General features: G+C 35.2%; 2 protein-coding genes and 1 long non-coding RNA gene across 10 annotated transcripts in view; 1 reads left to right on the top strand and 2 right to left on the bottom strand.

Annotated features, from left to right (window-relative positions):
- The first annotated feature begins 215 nt into the window (after positions 1-215).
- Positions 216-12,863, top strand: cunh12orf56 (chromosome unknown C12orf56 homolog). The gene is made up of 14 exons (XM_051419946.1): positions 216-696; positions 4,189-4,384; positions 5,277-5,292; positions 8,311-8,524; positions 8,625-8,780; positions 9,191-9,279; positions 9,484-9,628; positions 10,335-10,429; positions 11,471-11,560; positions 11,650-11,737; positions 11,822-11,890; positions 11,997-12,074; positions 12,193-12,374; positions 12,458-12,863. The coding sequence occupies exons 1-14, from the start codon at positions 445-447 to the stop codon at positions 12,570-12,572; spliced, it is 1,785 nt and encodes a 594-aa protein (XP_051275906.1). The 5' UTR covers positions 216-444; the 3' UTR covers positions 12,573-12,863.
- The window catches only part of LOC127374718 (uncharacterized), an 89,023-nt gene continuing 69,200 nt past the window's right edge, over positions 5,036-24,858 (bottom strand). For both annotated transcript variants that reach the window (XR_007887233.1, XR_007887232.1), the window contains one exon: positions 5,036-5,852. This is a non-coding gene — a long non-coding RNA (uncharacterized LOC127374718). The remainder of the gene's footprint in view (positions 5,853-24,858) is intronic.
- On the bottom strand, positions 12,975-24,301 carry LOC127374555 (peroxisomal succinyl-coenzyme A thioesterase-like). 7 transcript variants are annotated; one of them, XM_051420032.1, is made up of 13 exons: positions 24,101-24,247; positions 17,910-18,059; positions 17,395-17,563; positions 16,713-16,918; positions 16,402-16,501; positions 15,986-16,176; positions 15,729-15,892; positions 15,229-15,348; positions 15,020-15,102; positions 14,838-14,931; positions 14,481-14,561; positions 14,249-14,390; positions 12,975-13,512 (listed from the first exon to the last, which is right to left on the bottom strand). In XM_051420032.1, exons 3-13 carry the CDS (start codon positions 17,427-17,429, stop codon positions 13,388-13,390), a joined length of 1,341 nt encoding a protein of 446 aa, XP_051275992.1. In that variant the 5' UTR covers positions 17,430-17,563; positions 17,910-18,059; positions 24,101-24,247; the 3' UTR covers positions 12,975-13,387. The 7 variants fall into 7 exon arrangements, with proteins under 7 accessions (XP_051275992.1, XP_051275989.1, XP_051275991.1 ...); XM_051420029.1 differs by having other exon boundaries at positions 17,395-17,566; XM_051420031.1 differs by lacking the exon at positions 24,101-24,247 and adding an exon at positions 18,545-18,633 and having other exon boundaries at positions 17,395-17,566.

The raw sequence follows: 24,858 nt of genomic DNA on the forward strand, positions 1-24,858 counted from the left end.
CCTGGACGAACACAACATTTATCTAGACACAGCTTGTGTTGTACTGTCCACAATGTTTCTTCAATAAATAAAAATAAATAAAATAACAACTAGAGTCCCAGATGATCCGGATTCACCGTCCTCTGATCTCAGAACTGCCTTTAAATGATGTAATTAACCGTTACTTTCCAGCCAATCAGAGCGCTCCTCCTCACTGCGCGGACCAATCAGAGAGCCGTGTGCACTGATGGAGCGAGCCAGCGGCGGTTTACCTGTTCAGAGTGAACGAGAGCGGCACCGGAGCAGCAACCGGCACCGGAGCAGCAACCGGCACCTTCTCGGTACTTTCTTTAACCGACGTTAAGTTTTAAAGTAACGGATGGACAGCCCGCAGCGGACCGGCTGCCTCGCGCCGGGGCGGAGGTCAACGTCTTAAAGACTTTACCAACCGCCGGTACCGACGTCATGGCCCGGACCGGCTCCGGTACCCTCCTCTCCCGCCCAAACATCAAACTGGACTCGTTCCTGAAGCGGAACACGGAGCGGACGGTGTACGAGCGGATCCGAGCCTACGAGCCGTGCGTGGTGATTTCAGAGACCGTTAATAAGGTCTACATGCACGTGGTGCTGAGCGACGAGCGCGTGTACCTGACGGAGTACCCGCCGCGCACGCTCACTACAGCCTGCTGCTTCAGGCGCGTGCGCGACATCGAGCTGGTACGTTATTTTATTTTTATTTTTATTTTTATATATTTTATTTTGTTTTTATATTTTTTTTATATATTTTATTTTATTTTATATATTTTATTTTTATTTTTATATTTTTTTATTAACAGCAGGTCTTTTTTCTCTAATTTCTTTATCTTTTAAATTTTATTTTTTATTAACAAACAGGTAAACAAATACAGAAATCATATATTCGTTAACAAAAATGTTTACTAATCAATTAATACATTTGAATAAATTTAAGTTGTTATTTTTAGAGTATAGGAGTGATGTAATGTATTGATTATATTTATTTAAAAAAGAGCGTTTATGATTGAACATTATTGTTGGTTGAATCTGTTTCTCCTCTAAAATATAATAACTGTGGTGTCCATCCAGACCTGGACTGGAGGACAATATACTAAATATTTTTATTTCCCAGTATATTGTTTCTGATTTTACCCTTTTATATTGTTTAACATTTATTGATTGACTTTTTTTATTCAGTATTATTATAATATATCATCAGTTTGGGCCTTCTAATTCCCACATCCACAAACATACATACATTATATGAACTGTCTATGTTTACTAGTAAATAAAGTTAAAATAAATAAGTTAGTTAGCTTTAGGATGAAGATTAGAGCTGCACAATTAAAGAAAATATTACCAGGAGTTAAAATGTGTGATAAACAGCATTATATTGACGTTCTGTAGTTCTGTCCTGAATTATAAATCTTGTTCATCAGATTCAAGAAAGTTACTTTAGTACAGACCATAAAACATTCAGTTGTAATAGTTTTATCAGTGAAAGTGAATCATCCCCACACTCACTACAATATCTGTCCGTATAATCACAGGATGATGTTTTTATAAGCAGTAGGATCAAACTGAGGATATAATACTGATTTCTTTTGGTAGAAGAATGAGAATTAAAGCCAAACATGTTCATATAAAAGGGTCAAATCAGAAACAATATACTATAACTGTACTATGATAAAAGCAGAAATATTGTTACATAAATGTCCTTTTTATATCTTTATAACAATAAAAAACTATACTAGAATTATATATAAGACTTTCTCGACCTTATTTAAAATCTAATATTTTCTTCCAGTCCAGGTCTGAACTGAGGTTTTTCCACCACATTCCTATTTTAATAAACTAAAAACAACAACAACACATCCATGGATGGACATTCAGACATTCAGAGGACTCCACTGTGTCTAAATCAGCTCATATATCACAGTTATTCTTCTTTTAAGAGGACGACAACAACAACAACAGTAACAGTAACAGCAGCGTCCAGTGAAACTAATCAATCAATCAGTCCACTGATAAATAATCGGCTGTAGGGCTGCAGCTAAGATTATTTCTATTCTCGGTTAATCTGCCAATTATTTTGTCGATTAACAGATTATTAATCATCGGCTCTAAAACGTCAAATGTCCATTGCAACAGACTTTTTCACAGCAGCCATTATGACACGAGTTAGTCGGGTAAACACAGGCGTTACCAAGGATACTAGTTAAGGTTCAGTTCCATTCCGGTCGGACAGTCAGGATTCTCTGTGACACTAAATGGAACGGAACCTTAACTAGTATCCTTGGTAACGCTTGTGTTTACCCGACTAACTCGTGTCATAATGGCTGCTGTGAAAAAGGTCAATTTCCAGGGCTCAAGGTGGTTTTTTAAAATTCACCCTCAGTCCGTCCCCTTACTCGATGTTTCCAGAGCTTTCAGCCACGTCTCTTGGTTTTCCTCAGCGGATAGAGTTGCTCCGTTGTCATGGAGACGGCTGAGAAAGTTCAACACAGGAACTTTGGATAAAAAACGATCTCGTAAGATGTGTCCCATAACATCAGCTGATTATTGATGAATTATTTGAGCAACTATTCTCTGGTTCCAGCCTCTCACTTAGCAAACATAGCGCCCCCCGTGGACAAAAGCGGTAGTGTTTCTACTTCCTTCTTTCATTGATTTCAAGGGGAATCCGACCCGGTGGCAGACATTAAGAACTGTATAGAAATAGCTGATCTTATCGCTGATGGTCTTCTTTGTTTCTGTAGGTTAGGCTCGATGTGTCCTGATGCTACATTAATAAAATATAAGTGTCACGCAGCAGGATTACCTTACAGTTAGCTGGCAGTGCAACCATTAATGATCATAATATACAGTATGTGTGCTCAGGGATGCAACTAATCATTATTTTCAATATTAATTCATCTGTACATTGTTTGGTCCAAAAATATCATCACAGGTTCAGGGCGATGTCTTTAAATGACCTGTGTTTGACAGTGTGAACAATATAAAGCAGATTATGTCTCATATTATTATATTGTTTTATAAATATCTGACAGTTTCAAACACCTATAATGTGTTTCTCTCATTAACTCTCAGAAGAGATGTATAACCAGGTGTTTATAATAGATTCAGTCTCATTCTTACCTAATAAAACCTTTCATAAGATGCATTATCTAAAAGAGAAGCGGTGTGTTGTAGTAGAAGTCTCTAATTACGGGCTGTCATCTTGTTATGTCACAAAGGTCTGAGGTCAAAGGTTTAAGTTCTCCCTCACAGAGTTAATCTGCATTAAACCATCAGATTATCGGCTGTGTTGAACTGTTTTGCCCTCAGTGGATTCAGCAGGTGTTTATAAAGACATTAAAGTCAACATGGCAGACTCCGCCAGAAGAAGACCGGCTCCCTCTGTAGATAAAAACGTCTCATTATAAGGTAACGAAAACACGATGATTCTTATATTCAGCTGATTATAAACTAATGAAAACATACATATGGATATTAAATTATATTTCTGTCAATAGATCCTCTTAAACTGGACCCTTTAAAGCCCCAACTAATGACTGTTTATTATATTTATTTATTAATCTGTTAAAACTGTGATATATGAAAAAGAAAAGCCCAATAAAAAATACACACATGTAAAACCAACACAACCGACTGAACAGCCAATCACAGCCTCTCTCACGGTGATACAGGAGAACAAAATACAGTAAAAAAAAAAAATTTAGAAATAAATAAGAGACAAAATAGATTAATATATAAATATATATATATATATATATATATATATATATATATATATATATACAGAAAAAATACAGAAAGTAAAAATAAATATCTAAATAACTAAAAGAGGAAATAAATGTATAAAGAAATACAAAAAAATAATAAAAAATCTAAATAAGTAAATGTAGAAATATATAAAAGAAAATAGATGAATATATGTAATAAAATTAAAATAGGAAATACAGAAAATATAATGAATAATACAGTATCTAAAGAAATAAGAAAATATACAAAATATATTATTTATGTTTTGCCCTTTGATTTAATCATTTATTCTTTTTTTTGGTGACTTATTTATTTATTTAACTATTATTTAAGTAATTGCTTTTAACACAACACATCCTACACCTGCCCACTCTGTGCAGGTTGACGTCTGTTGTATCTCAAACATCTTTTTTTCTGCTTCATCTTCAGGTCAACGACCTCCCAGATTTCCTCCGTGGGAAGGACCGGGAGCTCTGCCAGCACATACGGATCACCTACGTCACCGAAAAGCCTGCCAGGAAGGGCCGTCATTGGCTGAGTAGAGACCAGAGGGCGGGACTTCCTCCTGCAGCCCCGCCCTCTCGCAGAACCAGCCTCTGCCCAACAGTAACGCACACCTTAGAAGGTAAAGACGAGTGTTCACCTGCTTACTGATGTAACGTTTGCGGAATTCACAAAAAGGTCCAAATAATGAAGAATTGATTGTGTAAAGTGTTTCACAAAGTTTCTAAAGTTTGTTTTCACTCAGCGATTTCTTAAGGGAGTCTGGTGATATCGTGTGTGTTCACGAACATCTGCTGCTTATCTCGGCAGGTTAGAGAGCTCAGACAGATCATTTATATCAGATTATCTGAACAGACGAACTGTTCTGTGTACTGACAGGACGGCGCTAGAGTAGGCGGTCCTTCAGCGTGGGCCAGGACGCACTAGTGTTTACTCTACAAAACATATGTGGTCACATGTGTCCCAGAAAGGTGTTTTACGTTTTTAAGTTTTCACATTTTCAGTCAGTATTTTTTATTATATTGCAGAAATGTCTGGATAGTTTTGTGTATTACAGCTGCAGGGTTGAGTTGGTTGTATCTTGAGACATCGACTGTCACGTGACCACCTTTAGTTTGACTCCTCCTTCTCTAGAAAGTCTGGCACAGCGGCCAAAACAGCCAATCAGAATTGACCTTTTCCAGTTCTCTGATTGGTTGATTTTATGGCGCGCTGTAACAAGTTGAGTGAGAAGAGTTATTATTGCTCGTTAATGTAACAACATACAAATACACTCAGTGAGCACAGAATAGACTTTAATTTGCAAACACATGTTTTCGAACATATAGTTTGTCTTCTTCTCTTTTACATGTTTGACATAAATATAAACAAACAAATAAACAAAATGTATATTTCTGTGCTGTGAATCCCATATCTCCCTCAGGAAGCACTGAAAGCAGTTGCAGTGGGACTGTTGTTGATTTATTTCCCTTGACTGTAACTTTACCCATCCTGTGTCTTTATTTCCCCAACAGGATATCCTGCACAGAGGTGAGCCTCTCTCACACACACACACACACACAGACACACACACACACACACACAAGGTGTCAGGTGATATCCATGTATGGAAGCTGAGTCTGGCTTTGGTTGCTCTCACTTTGTAACCGTCTTAAAGGAATATAAATACTCTCCTCCTGCAGGCGTCAAAGGCAGTTTGAAAACCTCCATCTTGCTTTTGTCCATAAAAACAGCTGCAGTCTGTACAAGAGCTCGACTGAGACTAAATACAGTAGTGTTGGATTTCAGGATGTACATACAGTCTAGGGGGTCTCTCACATCAACACAATGACAAAACAGGAAGTGTGATGAGGTGGTGAAGCAGTGAGGGATCATGGGAGTTGTTGTCTTCACCACCATTGGCGTCATTGCAGTCAGCTTCTCCCGGTTAGGATTCCTTCAGTGTTCATGGTTCAGGAGGTTTCTACCGGGAGCCCAATGATCCACAGAGGTCTCCTCCTCTCCAACACAAACAGACCCGCTGATTAAAACCACTAAACACACTGAATAAAGCAGTTCCACCTTAAACACACTGAATAAAGCAGTTCCACCTTAACAATCACTGCTTCTCCCACGCTGTTGGACAGACAAAGGACGTCCCGGAGGGGCTGAGAGCCGAGCTGCTGCTAACGTTAGCTCAGCTTGTTTCTCTGATAACTTAAGATCCAGACGTCCGATGACTAAAATCCTTCATCCAGTTCAAATCTAGAGTTAAAAAGCACCAAGATCTAAACAGTGGATGGTAACAATGTGGCTTCACACTGGATCAACAGTCAATGTATGACAGCTTCTGGCAGACAACCACAACGCTGACGCAGGCACAAAGGGGATATGACGCCATCGACAGGCGACCGGTGAAACGCAGCGTTACCTGAATAAAATGACAGATTTCTCTGAGTTTGAACATTGTTGGAAACATTTGGGATAATGGAAGAACTCAACTACATATAGAACATAGAGCCAGAGCTTATACACTGTTTGATGAGGATGATGTTACAGGTTAGAGTTTGATAGTGGGGGAGAAAAAGTAAAATATCTGACTTTACCTCTACCAACCTTAACTCAAACAAGTCCTCCATAGCCTGATCTACACTTTGAATCAAACTCTAAATGAGGGTGTTTGTCGTCTCTTTCCATGCAGAAGGAATTCACTTCAGGCTTTCCGCTGTGTGCTGTAACTTTATGTGTGTAATTTTGCATTTAAGTGGAGAGATGGTGTCTGGGAGTCACAGAGACAGACAAACTTGTGCGCTATAAAAGCTTTACAGCTGCTGTTGTCTGCAGGGTTATGAGAGAGAGAGGGAGGAAGAAGGCGGAGGGTTAAACTTTAGGAGCTACATACCTGCAGCTATATATGTGTGTGTACATACCACAGCCCTCACTGACTAACAGTTAAATATCATCTTCCACTTTCGGTTCAGAAACAACTGAATTATGTGTCCAGTGAAAGCTGCCCCACTCTGCCTGTAGCTGTAATGATCCTCCTCAGTGTCTCAGGTAGCTCAGGACTAATTTATAAAGAGGACTCAGTTTACCTGCTGCTCACGGTCACTGTTCACTGAGGACATTTACAGAACCATCAGCAACCACATTGTTACGTTTGAGAGCCAAAATGTATTCATTTGTTCCAGAAATGTTCTTTAAAAGTGCAAAAACAGAAACATGTTTATGTGTTTTTAACATTTATTTAGTTATAACTAGTCTTTATAATGTGGAGGAGAGGATTCCTCTACTGTTTGTACCTTTAATGTCGAGCATTAAACCGTAGAGTGAATAATGTGGTTTGTGGATCCACGTTCTCTGCATCCTGTTTGTTATCCGGTCGGGTCCAGTGGGATTATATTCCGGCTTTACTTCCTCTGTGGTTTCTGACTGAAGAGACGGAGGAAGAACAGATTTACTGTCACTGAACAGCGAACTGTTGCCCGGTTACAAGTGAATGCGGCGCGGCTGTAAAACTGATGAGTGCGATGTAAACACTGTCTCATGCTCGTCTGTCTCACTGCTCACGCGTGGTTCGCCCACCGGGACGTCATTAAACACACACACACACACACACACACAACACAGAGTAATGATTAATCTTTGGGGAAAAACTGTTCACAACCTTTGAATCATCAGGTTCAAATAAGAGAGCGATCTGCAGGTCAGCAACATCACATCAGCCTGGTTATTAGTGTCCTTATTTTTATCAGATTGGCGATAGACGTTCCGATGTAACGTTAAAGGTCGGACGATGTGTTTACATTTTCCAATGAGCCCCTCCCGACCCCTCCATAATCACTGCCTCAGCAGTTTCTGTGGATCACATTGAAACTGTATTCCCTGTCGTCAAACCAGTGGAAATAAACCGCTAATTCACCTCACTGTACAGCCGTTCTTCCTCTCACTCGTTCTTCGGCTCAGTGTGTCAGCGGCTCCGGTTCTTCAGACGCAGAACAATAAAAATTGCTAAATAAAATGACACAAAACGACCAAAAAATCAGCCACAAAAGCCGACAGATCCAATCACCCAACCCTGTTGTCTCATTCTTTCATTCCCGACACCTGAGCTTTGCGTATCAGCCGATACTGAGTACCAATACCAAAGTGTGGTAAAAATATCTGTTATTATTTTTACATACTGCAGGAGCCACGGATGAATAATCAGGAGTTAATTTTGTAACATAAAGTTAGTAGTTGTTTATATTTATTCTGGTATTTATTAGCTTTTGATATAGAACTCCCTCAGGCGGGCACCCGGTGGGTTTTAAGAGGTTTTATACATCCGAAGAAATTCTATAAAATCCAGACCAGGCCTCTAATGGAGACACCAGGCTAGTAAAGGAGACCTGCGTCTAAGTAAAGTACCTCAAAGTTGTACTTTAAACATCAATTTTAGTGCAGATATATCGGTTCCAAACATCAGTTATTGGTTCCTTTGATTACTAATAATATGCTGTTTGTGTCTGTATTAATAATCTGAGTCTCATCCATCTCTCTCCTCCTCCACCTCTGGCTGCTCACCAGGACCCACAGTGAAAGGGGGACGGAGGAGGTTCACATGTCAGCCCCCACACGTTCTGCCTCCTGTCCAGATTCAGAGACCCTGGGCCTCCCGGGAGTCCTGCAACCTCCCAGCCAGCCTCCCTCCACCCCGCTCTCTCTCTACTCACCCACCAGCTCCCCCACCTCACCCCTGTCACCCTCGGATCAAAGACTGAACATCTCAGAGTCAGGCCAGGTACGGACGGGCGGGGTGTGACTGACACTGAGGCTGTTTATCTTGTTTACATTCATACTTTGAGACGAAGATAACAACCGGTTGTGTGTTGATGTTCCAGCTGCCGAGGAGGATCGGTTCAGTTCTGTCTCGCCTGTTGAGAAGAGACTGCGAGAGCGGCGGGGAGGAGAGGGAGGCCGAGCTGCACCTGTACGCCGTTTCACATACGTCCAGACTTTACCTCCACCTACAGAGCTCATGGAACAGTTTCATTATTGTGAGTGATGATAAAGAGAATACGTCCAGCTCCCAGTGAACTTCAGACCGGGACTGAATGCAGTTTGACCCGTTCAGTTGATTGCTAACAGCAGCTACATTAGCAGTTAGCTGGAGGACGTTCTCTCCATAGAATATGATCCAGTTTCACCAAAATCACTGATAAAGTTGTGTTTGTGTCACATTTTGTTTTACAGAAAGACAGAATGATTGGATATTAATATAAAAACACAAACAAGTAAATTTTTTATAAGTGGTTTTATCATATATTGTTAAATATTGGAACAATATAACTGAGGATGTGAGGACATTTCTAATTTCACCTGGACTTTAAAAACAGCTCATAAATGTTTAGTTTCTTTCTTCATCCCTATTGAAAAGTAATATCCACCTCCTATATTTAACTTTCAGAGGTCCACGCTGCTGTTGGATCCGCTCTACAGAGGAAAGTGCAGAGCTTCGTCTGACTCTCCTCCTGTAAATCAGCTTTCTGCCATCAGGTAACAACGACTCTCTGTCGTAACGCAGTACAGGACTCGAACAGAGGCAGCCTCATTATTAATGACCTGCTGTGTGTGTGTGTGTGTGTGTGTGTGTGTGTGTGTGTGTGTGTGTGTGTGTGTGTGTGTGTGTGTGTGTGTGTGTGTGTGTGTGTGTGTGTGTGTGTGTGTGTGTGTGTGTGTGTGTGTGTGTGTGTGTGTGAGCTGGGAGCGGACAGCTCACCTGTACGGTCAGCTGAGCTCTGAGCTCCTGCAGGAGGAGCTCAGTGTGGAGAGTCTGTACCTGCTGCTTCAGGAGCTGAGGACGGCGGCTCACCGTAACGTTGCACTGCGCAGACTCTTCTGGAAGGTGAGGCCTTCAAACACATCCTGTAACCTCCTTCACATCAGTGGTTCCCAACCTTTCCTGCCACTGAATAAACTGACTATATATATATATATATAATATATAATATGTATATAGCAGAACAACTGATAAACTGTACAATGAACACAAACATAATAACTGCAGGAAGTTTGTGTGAAACTACAGATTTGGATGAAGTTGATTATTTCCAGTGAATATTGATCAGAGATGAATTTTCCTGACATTTTGTGGGACTTTTTATACATTTCTGTGTCTGTGTTGTGTATTTTTTACATTTACAATCCCAGCGTAAAGACTCTGTGATTAATGATAATAAGCTTGTGATCAGGTCAGATCCTAACTAATAATCTAAACCCCCAAATAACGACTGAAATATACTTTTATCGGCCTGCTGAGTATATTTTTTAGGTTTTCTTGCACCCCTTAAGAGACAACTGCCCTAACTACATGCCTGAATTTACCCTTTAAGCTTAAAGCTATAGTACGTACATTTCTATTGGTTGATAAGTTTAATCAGATTACATAAATAGGAATTAGTTTGGGTAGAAAAGTGTTCGCTGGGTTAAAAGTACAATATGTTTCTGCCACTAGGGGGTCTCTCACATAAAAGAAGTCAGAGTAGATTTGAGTGAAGTTTGATGTGCCTGCAGTTGGGTGACGACCTGACTTCCTCTGTTGTGTGTTTCAGTCCAGTGAGGTGTGTGTCTTCCTGGTTCAGACTCTGGAGGAATCTCTCCACGGCTGTCAGAGCCTCAGTGGCGTTCACACAGCAGATCAACTCCTGTAAGCTTCTCTTGTGTGTGTGTGTGTGTGTGTGTGTGTGTGTGTGTGTGTGTGTGTGTGTGTGTGTGTGTGGCTGTGTGTGGCTGTGTGTGGCTGTGTGTGGCTGTGTGTGGCTGTAAGCTGCTTGCTGTTTTTACACACATACATTTATACTTATACACTTTCAGCAGTTTAAGAAGGAAGCTTTTGGTGTTAGTGAATAAGTGTTTTCATAATGTCCGTCTGTCTGTTCGGACCCAGTTTTACAGACTGCAGCCTGCAGTGCTGTCCTGATATAGTCCTACCCCCTTTGTTTGAAACTTCACTTTCACAAACGTTTTATATATATTAAAGTTCAAAAACTGAAAATAAAGCTTTTGAAATCTTGCACACAAAAAAAGAAAAACTCCTGGAAAATGATTTCTTAAAATGATTTGTAGGAAAATGGCTTTAAGATCCTTGAAGTTACTTTTAATGTTATATCAGGATTTAAAAGTTCCTTTCAGACAGTGAACAACCACCGATCTCTGGGTCTATTTTAAGCCTAATGTTAATAGTTTAGGTCAGTGGTTCCCAACCTGCTTCCTTCAGGGACCTTTTCTATCATAAATAAACTGACTCAGTGACACATTTTATGGATATTTCATATTATATTCAAACAGTGACTCAGTAACTGCTGGAAGTTTGTTTAAAACCAGAGATTTGGATGAATTGTGAGCAGATTATTTCCTGTTTAGGGAACTTTTAATACAATTCTCTGTCTGTATTATAGATTTATTTAGTAATTTTTAATAGTCAAACAGATTTAATAGACAGATTGGGTGTTTTCTTGTCCCTGATGCTTGTCCATTGTTATATTACACAATTCATTTTTCCTCCCAGAGGTGAACCAGATGCTGAGATACAGGCCTACTGTGTATAGTTTTAAAGTTTTATTAATGTCTTAAAATCCAGAAGGCCTTGTGAAGCGTTGATAACCCCTAGTGGAGGTCCCTGTTGGTCCAGAGTTTGTTTCTGATGGTTTACTGTTGTTACTAACACCGGCTCAATCCTTGTGTTCAGACTGAGCTCTCTGATCGTGCAGACACTCGCCATCATGTTCAGAGAGACGGAGGTGGAACCGGCCAGACTCAGCCTGCTCTCTGCCAAAAAGTAAACCCCCATCCTGCGTCTGTCTGAACACTTTATCCTGTAAGACTTGAATGGATGAATCTTATTTCTGCTGCTCTTTGTCCCTGCAGAGGCGCCCTGGCCTCCAGAATGCTGCTGGCCTTGATCTGTGATCCAGAGCTTCAAACCCAGAACCAGAGCTCTCTGACTGACTGTGAGGTGAGCTGCTCTCTACTCACATTAATGTTCGTATTATTATTATCCTTTATCTTTAATGTTACCGTGGTCGCTCTCTGTCCTCAGGCCTTACTAGCTGAGTATCTGGACGCTGCCGGCTCTCTGCTGTTCGAGCTGCTGCTGTTAGGCTACGAGGTGAGAAGAGTTAGTGCCAGTCAAATTCTCTTTACCCAACTCCATAGTCTGCACCTTCCAGGACTTTGTGACTGAAAAACTGTATTGAAACCTTTCTGTGTTTTAGGCCAGCAGATGTTCCTCTGCTGACAACTTCCTGTCTGTTGGATGGATCCTCCGAGTCCTGCAGCCTCATCCTCACCTGGTAACCTTCCTCACTGTAACTCAGTAGAGAGGACCCACCTGCCTCCACTGGGACAGACTGTCCTGTAGGGAAGCACTGTGTGTTCTACTTTACCATTGGTGTCCTCGTCTCTCCGCAGACGTCCTTCATCGATTACCAGGCTCAGCAGGTGGTGCTGGTTTTGTCGGACCTGCAGGAGTCGTTTCTGAGTCCGGCTCAGTCAGTTCTGCTCTTCCAGCGCTGTCGCCTCCTGCTGGCCTGCCTGCAGTACAACAACCAGCTGGCACAGCACCTCCGGTCCCACTTTAGAGAGGAGTTCAGGTCGGTGCGGCTGCTCTGAGTTAATGTTGGGATTATGTTGAGGTGTGTTGAGACTTTAATGATCTGATGTTTCTGCCCTCCAGGTACTTTGTGAAGCTGTCGTGTGCCGAGGAGAAGCTGCCGCCGCACTACCCGATCAGCCAGCCCACTCTCCGGCTGATGGAGCGGATCTTGACTCTGCACGCTAACGCTCTGTGACAGCGTGTGCCTTTACTACAGTGAGTGACTTTGTGCTTTGAGCTGCATGTTATTGAACTGAGCAGTTAACTGCCACTGATGAAACAATCATCCCGGCAGAACTAACAGCTTCCTACGTTGTATATTCTGATTGTTAAAAACTGTACCTTTAACTCTGTGTGACACAGTGACATGTAGAAGAACTAAAGCTATATATATATATATATATATATAGTGCTATATAGTGCTATATAGTGCTTATTCTAATATATGTTAATAAAACCGGTTCTCAGAAACATTTTGTTGAATGAACCTGTGATTTCAGAGATGATTTTCTTGTATTTAAGTGAATTTATGGATTAGTTTTGTTGGTGAAATGTGGAATTTGGATGAGGACATTAAAAATGGGACTCGGATAATCTGTAAGCAGCTAAAACCATTTATTCATATAACAAAACAATGTCTGAACACAAGCAATCGTACAAGAACAGTGAGAAATGAACCAGTATCTGATAAAAGAATATGAAAAGAAAACAATACGAAATTATATTATCATTTAATTAATTTAATTAAACACAATCTCTCCTTTGTTCCTTTGGAGAATTTCATCCTCAAACTAACATTATTATTACTGCCACATGTAGATACACCTTAAAGTTTGAAGCCTGCAGATAATTAAACAAAGACAGAAAGATAATAATAGAGAAGAAGAATAAATGTGGTTAAACAACCTAATACAAATCTTCAGTACTTCAGTTCATCACAGCGAAGGCGCCTGGTAGAGCGAGAACCCGCGTGGTGACGTTGAGGTAGTAAACATGGTCTGTGTTCTGCACTCACATCCGAGCTCTGGGAGTCGAGCTCGAGTACAAATGATGCTTCAGAAAGGCTAAAATCTTCCTCCAGGAGTCTTCCTGAGCGTCTGAGTGGGGTTTGGTTTGTCCTCCCCACAGCAATATCACTGAAACACACGACGTTATACTCCATTATCACCATTAATAGGGATTATATTAATAATACACAGATACAGTACTGCTTACAACCTTTATTCTGTTGTCACCCAATCATTCACATCCTTGGAGGAAACTCTCCTTCAGCAGCTGGAAATATTCACATCACTTTGATTTCAACAAACAAAACTACATTTTGGAGACACAATTAGCAATTTCGTGGGGGAAAGTAATATAACTAGTAGTGTAACTAATTACCGTGGCAGTACTTTTGAAAAGAGTTATAAATAAGTAATGGCAGTGCTTATATTTGAGAGAAAACTTAAACACAGCTGGAGGATGTAAACAGATAAATAATATCCATCCTTCCAGAACTTCCGTCAGGCTTTTTCTGGGATTGTTGAAACCTAAAATGTCGGATTTTATGACACTTTTCTAAAAATTGTGATCAATGTTAACCAGGAAGTCCCTTGAGATTAAAATCTCTTTTCTGAAAGCAGCTCACATGAATCAGTTCTCAGTTCTGTGGAGTTTTAACGAGGCCGTTGGGACCAGGTCAGTGAAAACCCTTGGTAACGTGGTAACGGCGCCACCCGGTGGAGGCTGGAGTATATGACATATGAAGTAATAAACGAGGAGCACTGTGGTATCTAAAAGGTGGAGAGTAATAGAGGAAAAGATCTGTCTCTCTGACAGGAAGTGAAAGGAGCACCACCAAAATAAAAGAACTAACCCCGTGTGACTCACCTTTCTCTTTGGTGATGTGTGTTATAAACTTAGTGGCCCTGAAGTGGGGCGAGAAGGGCGGCTCAATCAGATGTCCGGTGTCGGGGTATTCCAGTCTGGTCAGCAGGTGCTCCTTCCCTGCTGCTCGCATCATCTGGGCTATCTGAGGGTCAAAGGTCAAATCCAAATGAACCTGTTCAAATCTGCTAATTCCCAGTTAACACACACACATTCACACAGTGTGTGTACTCACATCTTCAGCAGACTCCACTGCGGGCCAGTTCTGATCATCACAACCGTTGACCAACAGCATTGGACAGTTTATTTTTCCCACCTTGCAGAGAATGAACCACAACTTTAATATTATTAACAATAATAATAAAATAACATTAATACTGTTTGTTAGAATAAACTATATCTATATGTAATGATTGACAGGATTTTTTATGATATTGACAGAAATGAGCTTCCATAGAACCGTAATGATCAAACATTAGTGGAAATAAACCTTCAGGAGAACAGATTTCATCCTTGTTATATTAGTACCTGCTTAAACATGTAGTGAACCACCTAATGGCATTATATGGTAATTAGTGCAGCATGTACTCACGTCCAGTTTCTTTGAGGGGTCCTTCATAACCTCTAGACCAATATATCGCCATATGTGATGGTTGTTCTCATCCACGCGCGCCATGTGAGAATTCCTGCCATCACAAGCAACCGTTCACTTCCTGTTGATGTATGTATGTATGTATGTATGTATGTATGTATGTGACAGAATAGAGAACCTACCTGCCCATTGTTTGAAGGATTCCTCTCAGGGTCTTCCCGCGCTCGTGGAAGTGGTTGCCGCTGATACAAACACAGCAACCAGGCTGGAAGACAACACAGCGACACACTAAGACACCGGATCTCCGCCTGGGTCTCCACTCTCCGTCAGCAGGAGAGGAGAGGACACATATTCAGAGCTAATGAAACAACTCTGCTTGTTTGTAACTTGCCTTGATAACGGTGCTCTCGGATGCCAAATGCATGGTCACAATGGAGCCGAGGGAAAGACCGAATAGTCCAACTTTGTCCGGGATCACTTGAGGATGGTCCTTGACGATATTAAACGCCGTCTGTGCAGAAATAGATAGATAAAAGGAAAAAACATCTAATAAACTGTTTGCATCGGCAACCTATTGAGTTTATTATTTGTTTACATGTACTCAGATATTTAAATATATATGTATAAAAATACAGATGGTGTATTTATGTTGGCTACATGTGCAATACATTGCATAGCAACATCATGCTCACCAGTGGCCTATCTTTATCACACATTTAGAGCTTACTTGTATATTTTGCGTATTATTTTGTATGATTTGTGCTGTTTGATTGTATGGAACTGTGTCCGTGCAGTAACTGGGGAGTTACCTGTCCTGTCAGTTCATTACGAGGAGCGTGACGAGGACGGGACCTCGCTACAACTCAGTTAGAAAATAAAATGAACACAAACCTCAAAGTAGTTGAACTCTAGATCTGCAGACTCCAGCTCACCGGGGGAGAAATACTCCAGTGCTAAAGAAACGTAACCGTGGGACGCCAGCAAGGACGAACGGTACTCTAACAGCCCCCCGCCGCCCCCCCACATATCCAACACCCCCGGGAACGGACCCGGACCTGAGGAAACACATTTTAAACACACCAATCACTGATCATGCAAAAACCAAACAGCAAAAGGGATCAGAGGATGTCCCGGTCTCTTTCAGGTACCTGGAGGTATGAAGAGGGTTCCTCGCACTCCGTTCTCTCTGATATCGACCCTCCGCACCCCCGGAGCCATGTACCATCTCTCCGTGAGCACCGACGCCAGAGGAGCGCGCTCCCTGAAGCCCTCGGCCACATGTCCACTGTAGGCCGAGATGTTGACCAGCATGGGACTGCAGACGTTCATCTTCCTCAACCTGGCGGGTAAAGACAAGAGGTCATCAGGGTTTACGGAGTAACAAGCGTCTGGAAATTAAACTCTAACCAGCTCATCTTAAAGCTGTAGATTGGTATTTGTTTAATGTTACATTGTGAAAGGAAAACAGGGATTTTCTGCATCCACTCAGGTGTAATCAGACATCATTAATCATTAATCATTACAGAGGTAAATAAGACTATTCATTGTAATATTTGTGTTTTACCTGAGGCCTGTGCGGCTGCCGGGGACAGGACGCATGCTCCACAACAAACCCATGGCTTCTCTTCCTGTGTACGTGCCCCCGAAACTCAAATCCTCCGCAACTACAGAATCAGTAAAATGTCAACGACAAGAAAAACAAAACATACAAAATATCCAACACTATATATTATATAGTTTAAATAGTTTTAAACAGGACCTCTCCGGGCTTCCATAGGTAAGTTAATTATCTGTGATATTTCTGTGTTTAGCATATGAGGCCAATTTAAAAACCAGTGTGAGGAGGAGGAGGAGACACAAAGGAAGAAGACCCACCAGACACGGTTCCTGTGTGATCACTGATGTAGTGTCCGTACGCCTCCCAGTAGTCCTTGTCCTCCGAGTGGTGGAGGGAGTGGAGCGTTACTGGACATCCTGGAGGCAGATTCTCCACCACGACCTTGAACTTCTCATCGACCAGAGCCCGAGTGGGGGCCACGGAGAGGATCGGAGGGACGGTCTGAGACATTGCCGATAACCGTCTGTGGAGACACGAGCACCGGGTACAGGTTAACAATCAGCCCCGAAACATACGTCAGCCTTACAATGCTCATTTAGGGTTAATCCGATTGTTACTAATTAGTCAGTAACCTAATCCAAGTATCAATATTAAACAAGTAACTTGATTACTTTCTGTTACTTTTGGATAATCTCAACACAAATAAAGACAAGAAATATCAATAATAAGTATTGATCTGAGTGTATTCTATAAGACAACAGTCCTTGTGTGTCCTTTTCAAAGAAAACCTGAACCTAAAATTGTAATCCTGCTAAATAATCCCAATTTCTACTAAATGTAACTGTAATCTCATTACCTCTTTCTTCTGTAATTGTAATGGATTACAGTTGCCTTTGTTTGTATCCTGATACGTAACTCAGTTACATGTAATCCATTACTCCCCAAGCCTGTAACTAGCTCACCTGAGGCAGGTATGGCTGTGTAATAAAGTACACTGACCTCAGTGGGAATCTGTTGACGCTGATCAGATTCATCACACAGACTGTACTCGGTGTGTTGACCCGGGTCAGCCTGACACTGCGGTTAATATCCAGCAGCAGCCAGGGGCCTCTATGGTCGCGTTGCGTTCAAGTCCAACATGTGAAAGTTAATGATCGTCTTTTTACGCCTGCTGTCAGAGACGATGAGAGTGAAAACAAAAGATTCATAATCTGTAAAGAGGAAGCAGAGTCAAAGTTTCTAGAAGCTGGACGATGTTTTCAGTTCGGGGGTCAAACCCAGTGACCCGGTTTTGGTGCCAAGAAACTGCAGCCAGTGTCGGGGACAAGTGGAGAGGAGTTACTATTACTTCCCCAGTAACTAGTAGTGTAACTAATTACAAATACATTTCATAATATTATATATTATCACACCACAAAAAAGAATGACTTCGTTATTTTAAAAAGTAATTCAGTGGTCCTGTTGTCTCGTACGAGTGTTTAAATGAAAAGAAATTTGAGCAGAGGTTGACGCACCTTCCTCCCCGAGGGATCAGAGACACCTGAATGAGCTCTCTGGTAGACTTTATACCCGTCTGCACACCTTCCTCTAGCAGTTCTTTATGGGACCGCCCCCTCTGGGTTACCTCACAGGTGATGCTCGTTAATGTGCCAGAGTTCAGGACTCTTTAAGGAGGAAGATGAGGAGATACATAAAAACTGAACTAACTGTTCAGCAAATCTGAATATGGCGCCATAATTATAATAATTTAACAGTAAGAAGACAGTAAAAACTCTTAATAAATATTATTTTGCAGTATTAATTTAATTGAATCTCTTACAGAAATGATATTTCCATATATTCACACTGTATTCCTGCTTCAGTTTGTTTTGTTGCTGAATATTTTGTTAATAAAGTTAGATTAGATTGGAGCGTGGCCAGAGGTTCAAAGTTCGAGGTCCAACAGTCACACTTGTGCAAGAACATCACGTTTTTTGTTTCACACAGAATGTCATCAATACGTAACCAATCATCACCTCCAATGAATCAATAGCCACTCAATATTCAACAAATCCTGCACGTTTAATGTAAAATAATCGATTAGAATACAGTAATTATTACAGACGTTACTGTAATACACACAAATAATTCATTAAACAGACAATCTCACAGAAAGAACAACAGTCTCTTCCATCTCGAGTTTCTTTCAGGCGGCGAGCTCATTTATTGGTCAGTTTCCAAGTCATTTGTTAATGATGGAAGCTCATTGAGAAACCCCGGACCCCCCCCCCCCCATCACATTGGCAGAAATGGGCTTCCATAATTAACTCATGAATCAAATATAAAATAAACTCTTTTAAAAGCTCGTTAGCTCGTCCACACTGATGTTCTGTCTGCAAAGAAAAAGGATAATTTCCACATTAAAATCCTTAAAACGTCATCAAACTCATTCTACCTCATTAGAAATCCCTCAATCTATGAAACCAGTGTCTGTGCACTGGTGGATCTCACTGTGGTCGCACACTGAACCAGGATTTACTTCCTGAACTTATTTGTGATGTCACAAATCCTGCTCGTAGGCCCCGCCCCTTAAAATCAGCTGTTCAGTGAGCTCAGAGAAACTTTCCACTTCCAGCAGATGAAAGTGAAAACCTCCTTCTGGAGTCTCAGACATCATTCAAACATCAGACTGTAGGAAAAGGAGAAACTCTGAGTTCTGACTGGAGGGAGACTTCTTTACAGGAATGGTTTAATCCTTCAAATAATAACTCCCTTACACATACACATACACAGACACGTTCATAAGTAACTTACCTTTAATTATGTACAGAAGCCTTCGTAGGAGGTTGTTTGTGCTCTCAAAGGACACAAAGATGGATGGATGGATGCAGCAGATTGAAATTCAGTGTAACAGATTACATGTATCTGAGTTACAGTATAGGATAGACTGTAATCCATTACAATTACAGAACAAAAGATGTAATCAGATTACAGGATTATTTAGCAGGATTACAATTTGACGAGCAGAAGAAACATTGTTGATTGTTTCTGTTTCCATTTTCTTTTCTAATATTACATTGTTCTGTTGTCTCACAGAATACACTATAATATAATATAATATACTATAATATACTATAATATAATATAATATAATACACTATAATACACTATAATATAATACACTATAATATACTATAATACACTATAATATAATATAATACACTATAATATAATATACTATAATACACTATAATATAATATAATATAATATAATATAATATAATACACTATAATATAATATAATATACTATAATACACTATAATATAATATAATATAATATAATATACTATAATATAATATAATACACTATAATATAATATAATATAATATAATATAATACACTATAATATAATATACTATAATACACTATAATATAATATAATATAATATAATATAATATAATACACTATAATATAATATAATATACTATAATACACTATAATATAATATACTATAATACACTATAATATAATATAATACACTATAATACACTATAATATAATATAATATAATACACTATAATATAATATGATATAATATAATATACTATAATACACTATAATACACTATAATATAATATAATACACTATAATATAATATAATACACTATAATATAATATACTATAACATAATATAATATAATATAATATAATACAATACACTATAATATAATATAATACACTATAATACACTATAATATAATATAATATGATATAATATAATACACTATAATACACTATAATATAATATAATATAATACACTATAATATAATATGATATAATATAATATACTATAATACACTATAATATAATATACTATAATATAATATAATATACTATAATATAATATGATATAATATAATATACTTTAATACACTATAATACACTATAATATAATATAATATAATACACTATAATATAATATAATACACTATAATACACTATAATATAATATACTATAACATAATATACTATAATATAATATAATACAATACACTATAATATACTATAATATAATATAATACACTATAATATACAAAATATACTATAATATAATATGATATAATATAATAAACTATAATACACTATAATACACAATAATATAATATAATATAATACACTATAATATAATATAATACACTATAATATACTATAATATAATATAATATAATATAATACACTATAATATACTATAATATAATATAATATAATACACTATAATATAATATGATATAATATAATATACTATAATACACTATAATACACTATAATATAATATAATATAATACACTATAATATACTATAATATAATATAATATAATACACTATAATATAATATGATATAATATAATATACTATAATACACTATAATACACTATAATATAATATAATATAATACAATATAATATAATATACTATAACATAATATACTATAATATAATATAATATAATACACTATAATATACTATAATATAATATAATATAATATAATACACTATAATATAATATAATACACTATAATACACTATAATATAATATAATATGATATAATATAATACACTATAATACACTATAATATAATATAATATAATACACTATAATATAATATGATATAATATAATATACTATAATACACTATAATATAATATACTATAATACACTATAATATAATATAATATAATACACTATAATATAATATGATATAATATAATACACTATAATACACTATAATATAATACACTATAACATAATATAATATAATATAATATAATACACTATAATATAATACACTATAATATAATATAATACACTATAATACACTATAATATAATATACTATAACATAATATACTATAATATAATATAATACACTATAATATACTTTAATATAATATAATATAATATAATACACTATAATATACTATAATATAATATAATACACTATAACATAATATACTATAATATAATATAATATACTATAATACACTATAATACACTATAATATAATATAATACACTATAACATAATATAATATAATATAATATAATATAATACACTATAATATAATATAATATAATACACTATAATATAATATAATACACTATAATACACTATAATATAATATAATATAATACACTATAATATAATATAATATAATATAATATAATATAATACACTATAATACACTATAATATAATATAATACACTATAATATAATATAATACACTATAACATAATATAATATAACATAATATAATATAATATAATATAATACAATACACTATAATATAATATAATACACTATAATACACTATAATATAATATAATATGATATAATATAATACACTATAATACACTATAATATAATATAATATAATACACTATAATATAATATGATATAATATAATATACTATAATACACTATAATACACTATAATATAATATAATATACTATAATATAATATGATATAATATAATATACTTTAATACACTATAATACACTATAATATAATATAATATAATACACTATAATATAATATAATACACTATAATACACTATAATATAATATACTATAACATAATATACTATAATATAATATAATACAATACACTATAATATACTATAATATAATATAATACACTATAATACACTATAATATAAAATACTATAATATAATATGATATAATATAATAAACTATAATACACTATAATACACAATAATATAATATAATATAATACACTATAATATAATATAATACACTATAATATACTATAATATAATATAATATAATATAATACACTATAATATACTATAATATAATATAATATAATACACTATAATATAATATGATATAATATAATATACTATAATACACTATAATACACTATAATATAATATAATATAATACACTATAATATACTATAATATAATATAATATAATACACTATAATATAATATGATATAATATAATATACTATAATACACTATAATACACTATAATATAATATAATATAATACACTATAATATAATATACTATAACATAATATACTATAATATAATATAATATAATACACTATAATATACTATAATATAATACAATATAATATAATACACTATAATATAATATAATACACTATAATACACTATAATATAATATAATATGATATAATATAATACACTATAATACACTATAATATAATATAATATAAACACTATAATATAATATGATATAATATAATATACTATAATACACTATAATATAATATACTATAATACACTATAATATAATATAATATAATACACTATAATATAATATGATATAATATAATACACTATAATACACTATAATATAATACACTATAACATAATATAATATAATATAATATAATACACTATAATATAATACACTATAATATAATATAATACACTATAATACACTATAATATAATATACTATAACATAATATACTATAATATAATATAATACACTATAATATACTTTAATATAATATAATATAATATAATACACTATAATATACTATAATATAATATAATACACTATAATATAATATACGATAATACACTATAATATAATATAATATAATACACTATAATACACTATAATATAATATAATACACTATAACATAATATAATATAATATAATATAATATAATACACTATAATATAATATGATATAATATAATACACTATAATATAATATAATATAATATAATATAATACACTATAACATAATATACTATAATATAATATAATACACTATAATATAATATAATATACTATAATATAATACACTATAATACACTATAATATAATATAATATACTATAATATAATATAATACACTATAACATAATATACTATAATATAATATAATATAATATACTATAATATAATACACTATAATACACTATAATATAATATAATACACTATAATATAATATACTATAATATAATACACTATAATACACTATAATATAATATAATACACTATAATATACTATAATATAATATAATACACTATAATATAATATAATATAATATAATATAATACACTATAATACACTATAATATAATATAATATATATAATATAATATAATACATATAACATAATATACATAATATAATATAATACACTATAACATAATATACTATAATATAATATAATACACATAATATAATATAATATACTATAATATAATACACTATAATACACTATAATATAATATAATACACTATAATATAATATACTATAATATAATACACTATAATACTTATTATATATTTTATGTTCTATATCTCTATTCTCTTGCCTTTGTTTGCATATTTGGTGTTGGGGTAATCCAAAAGTAACAGTAATCAAGTTACTTTAATATTGTGATACTTGGATTAAGTTACCGACTGCATGTAATTAGTAAGTGTAACTGTAACTGTGGTATTAATTTAATAAAACTCACACACATACAGTAAACTATATAAATAGTTCTTGTTAAAGTTTAGATGATTATTTGTTATTAATTAATAACAACACTGAACTCCATTAACACACAGGAGATCAGCTGCTGCGTGCAGTTATTGATAGTATTGATTATGAGATGTAGTGTACTCTGGTCCTGAGTTATGTCATCAGACTGGATCCACATACCTCCGGCAGACTCCCAGTCTCGACCCCACAATCTCTTCACATGGACCGGATTCAGGCTGAGGTCGAGTGCCGAGGCTCTGGACCACCCTGGATCTCCAGCTGAGCTCGGTGTGGAGCAGTCCGCACAGCTGAGCTCCAGAACCGGACTCACAGGGTCCGGCTGGAGGACCACGTGATCTGGCCTCCACAAACTTTCTGCCCCCCCCCACCCGTTCTTCTTCTTCTGGTTTTAAACCAGCTTACAGACGCATTACCGCCACCTGCTGGACAGAGTGGAGAGTGGTCGTGTTATAACATTATAATAATATTATTAATGTAAATATTGGTTAATACTAATAATAATAATAATGTTATAATATTATAATAATATTATTAATGTAAATATTGGTTAATACTAATAATAATAATAATGTTATAATGTTATAATAATATTATTAATGTAAATATTGGTTAATACTAATAATAATAATAATGTTATAACATTATAATAATATTATTAATGTAAATATTGGTTAATACTACTAATAATAATAATATTATAATATTATAATAATATTATTAATGTAAATATTGGTTAATACTAATAATAATAATAATGTTATAACATTATAATAATATTATTAATGTAAATATTGGTTAATACTAATAATAATAATAATGTTATAACATTATAATGATATTATTAATGTAAATATTGGTTAATACTAATAATAATAATAATGTTATAATATTATAATAATATTATTAATGTAAATATT

This window comes from Dicentrarchus labrax, unplaced genomic scaffold (assembly GCF_905237075.1).
Source record: "Dicentrarchus labrax unplaced genomic scaffold, dlabrax2021, whole genome shotgun sequence".
Classification (NCBI taxonomy): Eukaryota; Metazoa; Chordata; class Actinopteri; family Moronidae; genus Dicentrarchus; species Dicentrarchus labrax.

Coding starts and splice junctions, on each gene's coding strand:
- LOC127374555 (XM_051420032.1), bottom strand. CDS start 17,429: ATGAATCTGATCAGCGTCAACAGATTCCCACTGAG. Junction 16,177..16,401: donor GGCAGCCGCACAGGCCTCAG/GTAAAACACAAA, acceptor TTTACCCGCCAG/GTTGAGGAAGATGAACGTCT. Junction 14,391..14,480: donor CAGTGGAGTCTGCTGAAGAT/GTGAGTACACAC, acceptor TTTGACCCTCAG/ATAGCCCAGATGATGCGAGC.
- cunh12orf56 (XM_051419946.1), top strand. CDS start 445: ATGGCCCGGACCGGCTCCGGTACCCTCCTCTCCCGCCCAAACATCAAA. Junction 8,525..8,624: donor ACATCTCAGAGTCAGGCCAG/GTACGGACGGGC, acceptor TTGATGTTCCAG/CTGCCGAGGAGGATCGGTTC. Junction 12,075..12,192: donor TGCAGCCTCATCCTCACCTG/GTAACCTTCCTC, acceptor GTCTCTCCGCAG/ACGTCCTTCATCGATTACCA.